General features: G+C 41.0%; 1 protein-coding gene and 1 long non-coding RNA gene across 6 annotated transcripts in view; one reads left to right on the top strand and one right to left on the bottom strand.

Moving 5' to 3' along the window:
- The window catches only part of LOC116038394 (F-box and leucine-rich repeat protein 22), a 34,004-nt gene that overhangs the window by 3,623 nt on the left and 15,985 nt on the right, over positions 1-14,396 (bottom strand). Inside the window, exons 1-4 of one of the 4 annotated variants that reach the window (XM_031282768.2) lie at positions 5,129-5,358; positions 2,485-2,944; positions 2,063-2,138; positions 1,299-1,377 (exon numbers count right to left, since the gene is read on the bottom strand). In XM_031282768.2, the coding sequence (XP_031138628.1) occupies positions 1,299-1,377; positions 2,063-2,138; positions 2,485-2,904 (575 nt within the window). In that variant the 5' untranslated portion in view covers positions 2,905-2,944; positions 5,129-5,358. Of the gene's footprint in view, positions 1-1,298; positions 1,378-2,062; positions 2,139-2,484; positions 2,945-5,128; positions 5,359-13,131; positions 13,261-14,396 lie in introns of those variants that run through there. The other 3 variants (XM_031282769.2, XM_031282770.2, XM_031282771.2) reach the window with 3 other exon arrangements.
- On the top strand, positions 6,377-7,408 carry LOC116038395. 2 transcript variants are annotated; one of them, XR_004102100.2, is made up of 3 exons: positions 6,389-6,727; positions 6,814-6,972; positions 7,065-7,408. It is a non-coding gene; the product is annotated as an uncharacterized LOC116038395 (long non-coding RNA). The 2 variants fall into 2 exon arrangements; XR_004897863.1 differs by having other exon boundaries at positions 6,377-6,972.

Here is a 14,396-nt window from a genome sequence, read left to right as displayed (position 1 = left end):
TGTCTCCCATATGAGGACAGCAGCTGGTGGGTGAGCTCTCCAATTAGTCTGTGCCAAACTCAGCAGCAAAATTATTCTTGTAGCAGTACACCTTGATGCTTTAAAGGTACCAGCAGAGCTGCTTTAAATTGAAAGAGGATTCAATTTAAAGCATTATATATATATATATATATATATATATATATATATATATATATATATATATATATATATATATACACACATATATATATACACATATATATATATATATATATATATATAATTCCAGTGTAATCATATCGTGTTGAAATTATCATTATGTGCTATTATTCCGAAGCATTTTGTTGTCCAATAAAATGCTTGTTTTATTGTTTGGTTACTTAATCAACAGAAATTTCTCAAATGTAATCTGTTTTTTATGATTGTAAATGAAATCCTGTTCGTTGGTGCAACAAAGCAAGCAATTAAGACATCATATTGGACTTTTCACTACTTTCCGAGATTTTCTAGACTAAATTAATAAATTCAGAGAAATTAAACAACAGATTAATATAATTAGGCTATATATTGAAGCCCTAGTCAAAATAATTTATTTAAAAGGAAACTAAAATTATAAAATATCTAAATTTGTTATGGAAGGTTGTGCTTTACACATGTAAAGTTGTTTGTCAAGCAAAGTCAGAATATATCCCTATTGATGTGGTGATATTGATTTTAATATTACCTTGTGCTTAAGTATACAAAATCAGATGCTAAAGAGTATGAGAATGGCCATCATTTGCTATTTTATGATGTAAAACAAATGTAAAACATCAAAACATTTAAAATGATCGTATTGAGGGACAAAGACTCTCTCTGTTAAAGAGGTGATAACATACTCCATTATACCGTCTGGCCAGTGGAGAGCTAATCAAGCAGACACAAGTGTGCTGCTCCGACAGTGGAGCCTGATACATTTTTAACAAGATGCCCAGCTACAGTGAGACCCAGCCATCTCTGCAGTAAATGTATCCTGAATGTGTGGGGGTAGCGGCTCCTCGCAGGGCAACCTGCTGTGAACCATGTGTCACAGACATGTTGTGGACCACTTTGACCGACAGACAGCAAGCACCATTTCTATTATGTTGGATTGAGTGTATTGTAGTTGTGATTCTGGTCAGATGTCAGAAAAAGTAACACACTTGTACAGACGAAGCACACGTCTCAAAATGTGTTTGTAGCTACAAAAACACACAGGAGATATACTGAATATTATAAGATGATAGAGCTCATTGTTTCATGCATAACAGTATGTGGGTCACGCTGAGGACACTTACCCCATGCAGGGGTTCTGCAGGACACCCATGATCCTCTGAATCCTGTCCATGGCCACACTCTCCTGGAAACTGCTGAGTCCTGGAAAAGAATAAGTTGTACCATGAGCCACATGAACTGTGTTGACAGCAGGACTGAGTCTGTGGAGCAGATGGATTGTGTGAAATGTGGTGTGGGGGAACAGACTCCCTGCCTCTGTGGCCTGGAAGTGTTGGGTCACACAAAGATCCCAAATGGAGCCATTTTCAGAGCCTGTCTGAAAATTGCGCTATCTTCCAGAGACCCTTATAATGCCTATCAGACAACTCACAAACAGCAGCTGCCTTACTGGAGACTGTGGTACAGTATGTTCTCACTCCCTTCTGCCAAGCGGCTAATTTACAAGAGGTCTGAAGCGTGACAATGCTCTCAAGTGGCAAAAAAATAACATTTAAATGTGTTTAAAGGGGACATTTTAAAACAGTGTAGTTGTTAAGAAGCTTGATCCAAAATGAGCTCCATTATATAAGATAGACACACACAGGCACACAGGAAATAGTTGTGGTTACTTGATAGCCTTACAACAATGCATGTTTCAGACATCTCACTCTCAAATCTCAGGGACACATATTCCGAAAAAGAATGGTGTGTTGTCTATCCAGTCTATTGTTATGTTTTCTCTGAGAAACAAGGACAGGAGCAGAGACAGACAGACAGACAGAGACATGTTGAAAAAGATAAAAGACAAAAGACAAAAACAGAAGATATTATTAAATGAGCAACTTACGTTCTCTGTATCTGCCTGAACGGAGGCCATTCAAGATAGATGACAGTGGATGAATGTAGCATTGTAGCTCCATGCACTGAAAACAAAAATAGATTCATTTGTAAGGGATATCAACTGGCTTCCAAAAACTGCTGTTCATTTTAATATAAAAGTTGCTGAACATGATTAAGATAATCCCTGAACTCTCCCTACTGTTCTGCTGATTGACTGAATTTGAATTATGACTCTAGTTCTTCAGAAAAGCAAGACTTATTCTGCTTACAGTTACAGGGCCATCTTTACAGGGAAAATATGATGAATTACTGTAAAAACTGTAAAACCAGCAGGGGAGGGGAGTCAATCTAGGTGATAGTGCATGCTCTAGTTTTGCTGACACTGTCAGCACCTCTTGTGGGAAACAGACATAAGTCAGAGGTGCTCACCTTTCTGCTGAAAATTCGGTTTTTCTCTGACACATTGGAAATGAGCTGCCGTTCCTTGCACATCTCCTCAGAGGAGCTGTGAGGCCTCTTCAGTGCTTGCTGAGTGTTTTTGCCATTTGCTTTGTCTCCTTGTTGTGTTTTACACAGTCCAATGGCACTGACCCATGTCTCAGTGCAGCCATGGGGAAATCCCCGACTGGAGGCCTCCCTGACCTCGCTCCAGTTACTGTCACCCCATTTCACCTCGCTGCTCTGGCGGCAGCTGCTGTCAGACGTGCCCAGGTGTGGTGGGTTGCTGGGGGAAGAAGGAGCCTCTGTCTGGCTGTGCTTTCCGATACAGTCAAACTCTTGTTCGCACTCATCGTCCTCATTGTCACTAGCCAGCCAGTCAATGGAGTTGTCCGAATCTGTAGCAGACATCCTCGGCTGCAGGCTCTAACTAGCACTGACCATCACTGACCTGACAGACAGAAAGTCATGGTTACTATAATTTCGACAATACAGAAAAGCATAAAAAGCAGCAGTGATGAAGATGAGAAACTGGAGCTAAAAAGTGACTAATTCAAGCCATATAACAGCTTAAATATATGCAGCGTCCTCGGGCAAACACTGCAGGTTATTCTGAATAATAAAAAAAAAACCTGTACCTCCAACCAAACAGACATGAATAAAGGCGTGCCTGTCCCTTTATTCATGTCTGCTTGAGCACTCTGAGCAGATGGTGGCAGTGAGACATCAGTTGTTGAGACCACAATGACCTGTTTGTTTTACAGATGCAACACCTGAGCTAGTAAACACGGACTAGCCACCATCAAAAGCAAACACCAAAAATTCTAGTGTCAACAATGATTCTGTGAAGCCCTCAGGCGCTCAAATCTTATTTTTTATTTTTTTAAATAAATTCCACATCAAGACAAGAATAAATACGTACAATATACATTTAACAATCGCCAGCTTGAGTATTTTTCCCCATTCAGGCCCTATCGGCTACCACCACAATCATTCATAAACATTGTTTGCCTGTTTATTCAAAGGGGGCAAGGGTCTGCCACCATGACGGCCAGTGTCTGGCAATGTTTGTTTGTGTTGAAGAGTGCCTCGTGAATAAAAACTCCTCTGATCAAATGCTCTTCTCACATGTTAAGTGGGTTTAGATCTCTCTAACATGTTTCCTCAGTGATTAATATATAAAACAGCATTTTCAGCAAAGGGATTATTTTTGGGGTTTTGAGTGGTTAACGCCTGGCATGTCTCTCTCCGGTGAAATTTGAGGGTAGGAGAGTTAATTGCTCCCTAGGTCTTTGTCACAGGACGACTACCTTCTGATCTTATTGTTACAGAGGAGGGTGGAGCAGAGATTTACTAGCTATTCAGATGTTTCCGATTACAGCTTATAATATTGCTCCTTTGAGGCCACAGTTGCAACCACACAACAGGGGGAACAGCTGTAATAAAATGTTGAGTGTATTTCATATCCAAATATAGAGAGCTTAGAATTACACAGTATCAAGATGTCCAGCATCAAAGATTTGATTAAACTAATATGTAACTTCTTCTGTTTTAATATTCAATTCCAGATGGTTCTTTAAAAATTGTAACACTACACAACACACAAAGGTAAAATATGTATAACTAAATTCATAACTCCCTATGCTAGGCCTATATATGTATAATTACTCCACTGCATATTAAATTAAATCTAATTGTAATATATTTAACTTAATCTTGATCAAGAAAGAACGTGTTTATCTAATTAAAACTCATCTGTGCAAGTGCAAAACGTCCATGATTAAACGTTTGTGGAATATGACGTTGTATTGCATATCCCATAGTATATCTTAATATATCCTTGCATACATCTTATAATACAATCATCTTCTCAGTCACATGTTGTACTTTTCTATAAAAAAGACTCCACACCAACACAATACCAGGGAAAGATCACAGTACACATCCATATGATTCCTTATTAGTTTGATTGACCTGTGTCATTGAACAGCATGCACATACCACACTTGTTCAAATAGTCACCACATACACCACACAGTCCTGCAGTCCAACAGACAAAAATTCAAATTGCTTACTGATAAAAGCTTCTACTTCAATTTGCTTTTATGGAACAGACATTCCTTTGATAAAATACACCGATAGCAGATCTCCCTTATGATATCCATCTCTCTATCTACCTGTGTAGGTTGGGCACCTACACACATTTACATTCTGGTTTAAAACAACGGCGATAAACCTTAATTATATGAGAATAATTCCCATCCAGAGATCAAACATCGCCATCTTTCCCTAAGAGAAAATAAATGATCAAATGAATGATCCGATGTATCCGCCTATAATGCAGGTTTCAAATCAGTTGGGTAACAGACACAATAGACTTCCTCATCAGGCATAGTAAATTTGGCAGCAGGCACTGTTAGGTTGTAAAAAAACAAGAAACAACAGAACTAATGATCATTGTCACACCTTTATCTGTCACGTTAGTATGTAATAACATGTTTGCATGTATGGGCCAAATTCCTGTGGATTTTTTTTTTTTTTTTTTTTTATTAATTAAATTTAACCTACACACACACAAAGATAATCAGCGATGTTTGTCCGGATGACTGAGATGTCGATCAGAGAGGGTACGTACCTTCCCAGGATGGAGCGGCTGGTTGTTCAGCGTTAAATCCAGCAGGACTGCCGGGTCGAGAGGAGAGCAGCTGATGTGTTGGACGTGCGCTGTGTGAGTGTGGAGCATAGACTGTATGGTGCGGAGACAGTTACGTTACATCCAGCAATCTGCCCGTGTTGCTTCTCCCAAGGCAACGTGTCTGGGAGGGCGGGATTAGTGGGGACCTGCCCTCCCATTTGCTCCTCAAAAGCCCCCGACTGACAAATCGGCTTCTTCTTTCGGTACAACTGCGGAGCGATAGGCGAGGCCGGTTTACATATGCAAATGACATGGAAATGACACAAACACGTGGACACGCGGATCGGTTTCAATTCAGCAGCTGGGCGAAAAGTCAACGTAGGGCTAGTTTTGGTCTACAGGCATTCTTCCTCATTATATCATCTGGATGATGATGATGCCTGACTTGTAGCATGTTAGTAAACTGATAAGCCTGGTAAAGGCGCAGTCAGCAGTTTCAGGAACTGTTATAGTTCATGAGAGCTTTTGCTCAAGGAGCTTCAGCAGACTCTATTTGAACACGGATTGTCTAGCAGTGTGGTCTAGACACACTAGTCATTTTCCTAAATTTAGAATACGTTTACTAGTGGTGGAGGTAGTATTTAGACCATTTAATAGAGTTATCATTTAAAGTTGCAATACCACACTATAAATAAATACTCAACAATGTAGCCTACTCTAAGTATTTGGCAGAATGATCCCTTATATGTTACATATTCAAGTTTTAACTTCTTTATATTATTTAGTAATCTATATCAATGCCTCATAATGTATAAACTAATATGTTTAGTATGTACAATATTAATCTGAATAGCTTTGGGGTAAATAGGGGAGTAAAAAGTACAATTTTTCTCTATGCAAAGTACTGAGTAAGCATAACAAGGAAATACTCAAGTATAAGTATCTCAAACTTGTTCTTAAATACAGTTAATGTACTTAGGCAGAGTTACTTTCCACCACTCAAATACAGTCATGAGGTTTCTAAATGGCGACTAAATAAGTGATAAATTACCATGAACTATGATCAAATTAATTAGTCATTATTTCATTTTATTTATCTGTAAAAGCTTCAGCCTTTAAACACTAATAAGTAAATCATTTTATACAGGCACAACTGGTTGTAATTAAAGATGCAATTGACATGAGTGTGTTCAATCTGCATCTTTTGTTCTTTTTTCTTTTTTGTTGTTGTTGGACACAGTGACGGTAAAGGCGTGACTCACAGGACCTCTGTTTGACTGCCTGTGGAGAGGGGGTGATTAGGAGCACTCAGAGACCAGACGAGGATCCTGAGCCTGGAGCCAGTGAGTCACAAAGCCTCGAACAGTAAATGTGATCACGTGCGTTTAGGAGACACCCACCCACAAAAAAGCATAACCGGCCTCCTCTCTTCGTCGCCCTCATTTGACAACGAGGACAAGCAGAATTTAAACAACACATTGTGAGATGTTTACAGAGCCAAACACGGTTTTAACAACTGGGTGCAAAACTGTCTGACATAAAATGGAAAAGGACGTCTTGGACTGTCTTCTGTGCTTTCTATAATGTGCCTGCACCATGGTAATTATATTCTAAGAGCATTTTGTGGCCAGATGATCATGGGAGAGCGTATGTGGCTACTTTTGTTTTATGTGCTGCTGTCAAAGGGAGGAGCAGGCTGGCCAAGGGCACCAGCAGCCCAATGTCCTAACAGTGGGTTTACTCGTTGCTGCTGTGCCTTAAATCACATCCTGCTGGGAAGAATGCACCACCACAGACATCAGAGCACCCATAAAGCCGATTGAGGCGACACGCCTGCTGGCACAGTGAGCCACTCATGCTGAATTTTAATTGTCCTGTAAGCTGCTGCAATCTATTAAACATCCCATAAACAGTATCCTGTCGTTCTGCTCCCCAGGCCCAGATCCTCCGGCGACCCCAGACTTTGTGACGACCGAGAGCTTCCTAAAGATTCCCAGCAAACTCATTTCCTTTTTTTGTCTTCAAGGCTCCCATGTCACTGTTGAGTATGCCGCATCCACTTCAACACCCAAGAAAACAGACATCTATATTTTTTTGGGATCAAAGAGATATTTAATGCACTTTAAACTGCACAGATTGTACAATGTAGAGAAAACAGTGCCTTTATTTAATTTAACAGATTAGCACAGCTTCTCAATTGTCTTTTGTTAAAAGTGGGTTTCAGTGTTAAAACCGCAGATTGTTCTAAATGTTTCATTAAATCTTCTGTGTGATCTCTGGGAACGTTTATGTATTTCCAATAATCCGGCTCCATTCAGTTGTGCTGCAATTAGTCATCCACATAAAGAACAACAGCAGCAGCAATTTGCAATCTCCTCACAAAGGGAACTCTTTTATCTGTGCATGCTCCTGTTAGGATCCAGGATGAGTCACACTACACAAACTGGCACTGTGATTTTCAATTTGTCAGAGAGGCTGGCTGATCCTGTATCCCACAGAGACTGGATGTCTCTCGTGTTCATTCATAAAAAATAAAAGCCATATTAGAATCCAACGCCCACTTTATTATAGGGCATACACTGAACATCTGTCCTAACCCACCCTTTTAGAAGCATGGGTGCATGGGTGAACATCGTTGCCACACCTCACCCTATGAAGCAAGTGTGGAAGCCCTGTGGCCTGTTGAGGGTTTCATGCATGTGTGTACAATTTCCAGTATTGCAAAATCGGTTTCTCATTTTCAAACGTGTTTAATGCTAGCCACTGAAAACGTTCACTGGAGTGTGGAGCACTTGCTGATAGCCTCAGTTGACCCAGCATGCTGTATAGTGAGAGAACGTGTCCTCACCTGCAAGTATGCTGCAAGTGGATACGGGTGTATTATACAGTATGTGAGAGTGTTTGGGTGCTGCTGGCAGGGATCATGTTTGTGTGTGTCTTATCTTACTAACAGCTGTCCCATGCAATGAGCTGTGCATATGACTCAGCTGGGTGGACCCAGGCTTTGGGCCGTAAGCTGTCCTGTACCCAAATCTGGACCTATAGTGACGTGTGAGTCTGTGTGAGTGTGTGTGCAGGCTATTCACCGTGCAGTATGTCTCTACATTGGGACACCAATCAGCGGGCTTTTCCACAGCATTGTTCACATTACAACTGCGCTGCAGGGCACACAAACGTGAGCCATGACAGTGTGGATCAGACCTTAAAGACACATGCACTGCCTGGACACAATTGATGTTGGGACAGAGTATTCAGTCCTTGCAGCGATTCATAGCTTTGATAAGATGACATCATTTTTCCTGTACAGTTTAAGGCCTTGGAGCAGCTGTTCGAGTTACCTCTAGTCTTGAAATAAATTGAGCATGTCTGCCTCTACAATGGATTAAAACCTTATTGTGCACATCAATCTAGTGGAATCTCAGACTCAAAGTTTTCAGCACACTCCAAATGCCCTTATTTCATAATGATCTCCACATTTTGTTCCACATTACAGTAACAGAAAAGCTGAAATCGTCATGGACTAATTCTTACAGTCTAAACAAGTGTGCTTCTTGCATAATTTGGGCAAAGCTTCCCTGAGTCTGGACTCTGTAACTCTTGTTAATCTTGGTTAGAAAACGTGTCTTCCACTTCTCTCTAGTGTAGCTCACTCCTCCAGATATTTCATCCTGTTACAGTAAATGCTCCTTCAGTCGAGTTAACCCCACCCACACACCAGAAATGTGACTGCACGTAGTGTGGGCATGCTGCAGCAGTGTGTGTGTGTGTGTGTGTGTGGGGCAGTTGTGTGTGTCAAGGAGCAGCCAATAGCATTTAGAGTTAGTGTTAGAGGTTATGTAGTCAGAGGAGAAGTGATACTGGGCGCATTTTTCTGACTTTAAAGGGCTGGACTTCCGGCACCCCGTCATTTACCCTCCCTCTCCCTTTGTGGCTTCTTCCCGGTCCAGCTCTACTCAGTCACATGCACTTAACTCAGAGAGAAAGCTCCCTGACTATTTTCCACACAGTTCATATGTGTGTGTGTGTGTGTGTGTGTGTGTGTGTGTGTGTGTGTGTGTGTGTGTGTGTGTGTGTGTGTGTGTGTGTGTGTTTATACGACGCTCTCTAATGTCTGAACGGCTGCCAAACAGCTCAAGCGACGGTGGGATATCTATCTGCAGGACTGAATGTTACATGTGACTGGGGTATATTTTAACTGGGTTATGTAAGTGCTCCAGCTTGCGCTCTCCACGCACAGATGAGGAGAGCTACACATGATGCAGAGGACTGTGAGCTCACCACGAGCATTACCTTCGCACATTGAATAATTCCTTTACTCGGCTGGAACTTGGGGCCAGTGTGCATATTACAGAAACCAGCTTTTCAGTATTGGTTTCCACTTCTTTCTTTTTTTAAAAGGCCTTTTAAGAAAGACTGCCATCAACAAATGTGTTCATATTGATTTCAGATGATGTAATATTTTGAGCTGGTAGCAGTATAATATAATCTTAATGTCAAGGTTAGGATTACATAAGGGGATTTCTGAGATAAAAAAAGTGAACCTCACACATGCGCTCCACTGACTCTATTCTGCCATTGTATCTATTCATCTAAGGGTTGTGATCACGTGGCGTGACATAAGCAGAAAATTGGGTAGTCATTACATGCAGACATGAGACAAACACTTCTTGATAGGTTGACCAAGTCTTTACTTGAAACTCCCTGTGGAGAGCTGCTGACAACAGGCTAGCTGCCAAATCTATGTCCAATGTAGAACTACCCACGCTCCCTCTGCTAGCACTTTTATGGGATCATTATGTGGGCGTTTTAGTGTGAGATCCTATCTAGAAGTGATGCGATATGGGCTGATAATTTCTTAGTAGGCAGCCATCCAACCTCACTTAGAGAGGAGCTGATGATCATAGCGCTTTCATAGCAGAGTTTTTGACCCAAAACTTCATCACAGGCATGCTCAGACAGACAGCATCACACATGTACTTTTAAAGGTTTGAACAGATGTTTAAATGATAAACGCCATATTGTAAACCTCAAATGGGTAACCTAAGATACCTTTTGTTCTATCTTTTTATTCTGTCTACGTTACTTCACTTGATCAGTGTCACAAGCAAGTCAAATTTGGGTTTAATTAACCTGTATGCCTCGTAAATTACAATACCACAAAATCATGCAATACCAGATTGTGCTCTGTGAACTTTGTGTAATTTTATGCCAGATTTTTCGCCTTTTCATTGAGTTTTAGCAAATAACTGAACTTTTTTTATTTCAATTAGGACTATACGTCTTTTGTTTGGATGTCATCCCAACCTTTTCAAGTGAAAAAAGTACCTGGCATCTCTCCAGTCTTTTTTAGAAGAGCAGTGCTGAGATTCAACGAGACCACAGAGAGGAGTTGCTTCTGTTCCATCACATCCTTTTGAAACAGGAACATCAAGATGGCACTTTAAGTGATGACTGTACCCTATACTGACCCATAAGACACCTACTCCTGCTTGTATCTATGGGCAGAAATGAGGCAGCACATGTATAATGGCTTTCAACAACATACATTTACAGTAAAGCAATCCTACATAAGAGCATGTGCACTGAGTATGCAGAAATGAAATCATTCTAAATCCTCTACAAGAGTAAAGCATGGGGGGTTAGGTTAGATAAGCGGAGGGGGAGGACAGGTGTCAAAGAGTGGTTGCTACAGAAAGTACATGTGGAAGGAGCATGAAGGACCTGAGGGACTGAGGTCTGACTTGCTGCTGCTGCTGCTACTGCTGCTGCTACTGTGTCCAGAGATCGCCCCTGTGCATCTCTGTGCTTGTTCTGGCATAGCCTACACGTGACACACTCTCACTCAACTTTAAATGATAAACACCATTATATCAGGACTATTGTTAACCTCAATTGCACAGGGTAACCTAAGATATTTTTTGTTCTATCTTTTTATTCTGTCTATGTTACTTCACTTGATCAGTGTCACAAACAAGTCAAATTTGACTGCTCCTGACTTGCTGCTGCTACTGCTACTGCTGCTGCTGTGTCCAGAGATCGCCCCTATGCAGCTCTGTGCTTTTTCTGGCATACACGTGACACACTCTTACTCCCCTGCCACCAACTTTGTCTCTCACACACACACACACACACACACACACACACACACACACACACACACACACACACACACACACACACACACACACACACACACACACACACCCTCTATCACTCTACATACAGAACTAATCCTGTTCCGGCCCCCTCACTACCCATTCTCACGTACACTCCCTTTCCTAATTCCTTCAGTGAACTCCCCCACCATCATCTAATTCTCTTGTCATCCTGTCATGCCCACAAGTGAACACATGTGCAAACATCCGCATCCTTCCTCCATGTGATCTTTAGCATGATGACTTCATAGAAGCCTCTGCTCTCAGCACTTCACACATACTTGAAAATTCTGTATGCACAGGAATGCATGATTCACAGCATTTCTTGCTAGATGCATATTTGGTTATATTTTGTATAGCTTAGTTTTAAAAAAAAATTGAAAAAATGTGAATCTTCTGTTGTTACCTAAATAAAGACACCATGAGGCTAAAGAAGACGTGAGCAGCAGTGTGCCACAGGGCTTTTTTCTCACAGTCAAGAAGAAGAAAGGGCTGGATGATTCATCGTAGTTAATATGATAATAAGAAGACCATTTTCTGCTATCTTTATTTAGACTACATTTCCAGGCCTGTAACCCCATATTTAGGCGATAAAACTCTGGTGGCCTGAGAAATTAGGTGTTTTAAGAGACCAGACTAGCCATGTGCACACCCACAACACCTCAGTAGGGCTAGGCAATGGATAAAAAGGATCAATAAAATTGCAATACAAGAAGTACACGCACACTGCCATCACAGCTCACTTTATAAGCGAAATTTGTCTTCATTTGGACACAGCTTAGACCTTTCACACACAGCCTCTCACAGCAGGTACATCAAGGGTGTAATTGATAACATTAATGTTGGCTTTGTTCCATTCAACTGTCCCTGAAAGCGATGACAGTAAGCACAACGCCAGGACGTTGTCTGAAATGACACCCTATTCATTATATAGTGCATTATGTTCTATTATAGTAGATTACAAGCCAAACATGTTCCCCTTATCCTCCTTTATAAGGAACAATTGCATGTGTTTACCTCCATCTCTCCAGATTAACTAGGTCAATCACAAATGAATCTGCCAACAGCCTAAAGAGTAGTGGCAACAGGGGGGAGGGTGGTGGTGGTGAAGGGGTATTCTGTGGACTTTGGGCACAAATCTCGCAGTCAGGATGAAACTCAGTTACCCTAATTTTATCTTAAGCATCCCACGTGGCCCATCAACTTTCCAAGAAGGTCTGAATTCACGCAACATTGGTTGGAGCTCAGCTTAGCAGGATCCTGGTTAAACGATTTAATCGTCACTCAGCTAATTATGTGTAGCCACAAACTAAGCCAGTCAAGGACACTCAACATTACAACCATTTATCCTGCACTAAATCTTCCTTTGCTGTAAGCCCCAAGACTTTTCAATGACATGTTTTCTGTCCCAATAAAGCACTACATTGCCATTATATACATATTCGTGCATGTGACTCTACTTCTGCTCATTTCATACTGTGTAGAACACCCGAGTTAAGTCAATCCTTGGTCAATAAAACGTGACTATGTAGCAGGACTGTGTGTTATTTTTCCAGATACAGCTTCTCAACTTACTCTGAGATAAAAAAAAACTGCAATTGAGATTGTGTGTAACTTTTTGCAGCAAGGACAACAGCAGCATGTTGCAAATCAAAATAATGCTCTAACATTTGAGGAGCAGGTAGAGGAAACCATATATTTATGTAAGGAGGATATACGATGTAATGGAAACTAACATAAATTGAGGTTTTTACGGAATGGAACGTACCTCTCAGACACGCTTATGACGGTAAAGAGGTGTGAACGAAGTAGAAATAGCTTCAAAGCATAGCCCAGCACATTGAGTCCGACATCTGATCCTCAGGAGGACAGGTTTCAGCCAAATGTTTTAGCCTAATTTGCGGGTTTGCTGTTCCACAAGGTCAGCAGGTTCAGAGTGTCACAGATGGCTGAGCCCAAGGAGCTGGTATTTCTTAGCTAAGAGAAACAGAGAGTGGGTGGGGTGGTGGGGGGGCTGTCAGCAGGTCAATGGGTTTGTGTACAATTATGTTTATGTGTGGAGCGAATGTGCATTAGTGTGTTTATATTAGCCTCTTTTCTTTTAAAGAGCAACCAATTGGATTTGTGTGTATTTCTGAATGGATTGTGTGCTTCCATTTTACAAAGACGAATGACTGGACCGGAAATGACGTCATCTCATTTTAAAGGCATCTCGTTTATAGATTTATGTGATAGTGGAGGTGTACAGTAACCAATTTAGGAGTAATGAGCAAAGATGAATGCAAGAAGCACAGCCAGAAATCACCAGTTGTATAACAACTGATGCTGTGTATCTTAACTTGTCTCTTGCACCTGATATGGAAACACTTGAGATGTAAAGTGATTGTGCACTTGCTGGTGCTTAACACACAGTGACCTCTCATTGTCTTTGGCCTCAGTGGAGCTTTTCTGTTCTTCTGTTGTGTTATGAAAACATGAGCTCTGGCCCGAACTGCCTATGGATTGACTGACATTTCCTCCCCCTGCTGTGACTTAACTCTCACTCCACATACATGTAGAGGACTTGTGCTGATTCAGTGTATATTGCTGTTTGTCATGTAGTAAATAATTGTAATGGTATTAAGATTATGAGATGAATGACATTTTTCTTAAGGATCTACTAGAATCATCATATTGAATTTTACTGACAGTTTCCAGGTTGGCTATGTATTGTAAATACAATACATACTTTTTATGGAAACTGCGAGTTAGAAGATTGATACCTCTCTCATGTCCGTATGGTAAATATGTATAGCTACTGCCAGCCGCCGGTTAGTTTAGCTTAGCATAAAGACTGGAAACAGGTGGAAACAGCTAGCCTGGCTCAGTCCAAAGGCAACAAAATCTGCTTTAGAATTATGCATCAGACTATTTATTGGCCTGGAGCAGTTGCCAGGCAACCAGCGGTGACTCAATGGAGTTACTGCTCCCAGCCATAGTCCAGCACATAACGGTCCCCAAACTGACAAATTGACATTTTTACACTTCAGTTTTTGTACGGTTTAAACAAACAAGATATAACGCGTTTATTAGTGAGCTTTAGAGCTGCTGGTAGGCGGACTTTGTTACATTTG

Source organism: Sander lucioperca, chromosome 7 (assembly GCF_008315115.2).
Source record: "Sander lucioperca isolate FBNREF2018 chromosome 7, SLUC_FBN_1.2, whole genome shotgun sequence".
In the NCBI taxonomy this organism is placed as follows: domain Eukaryota; kingdom Metazoa; phylum Chordata; class Actinopteri; order Perciformes; family Percidae; genus Sander; species Sander lucioperca.
The sequence above is the reverse complement of the archived record's forward strand: the minus strand, read 5'-3'. Positions and strand labels throughout refer to the sequence as shown.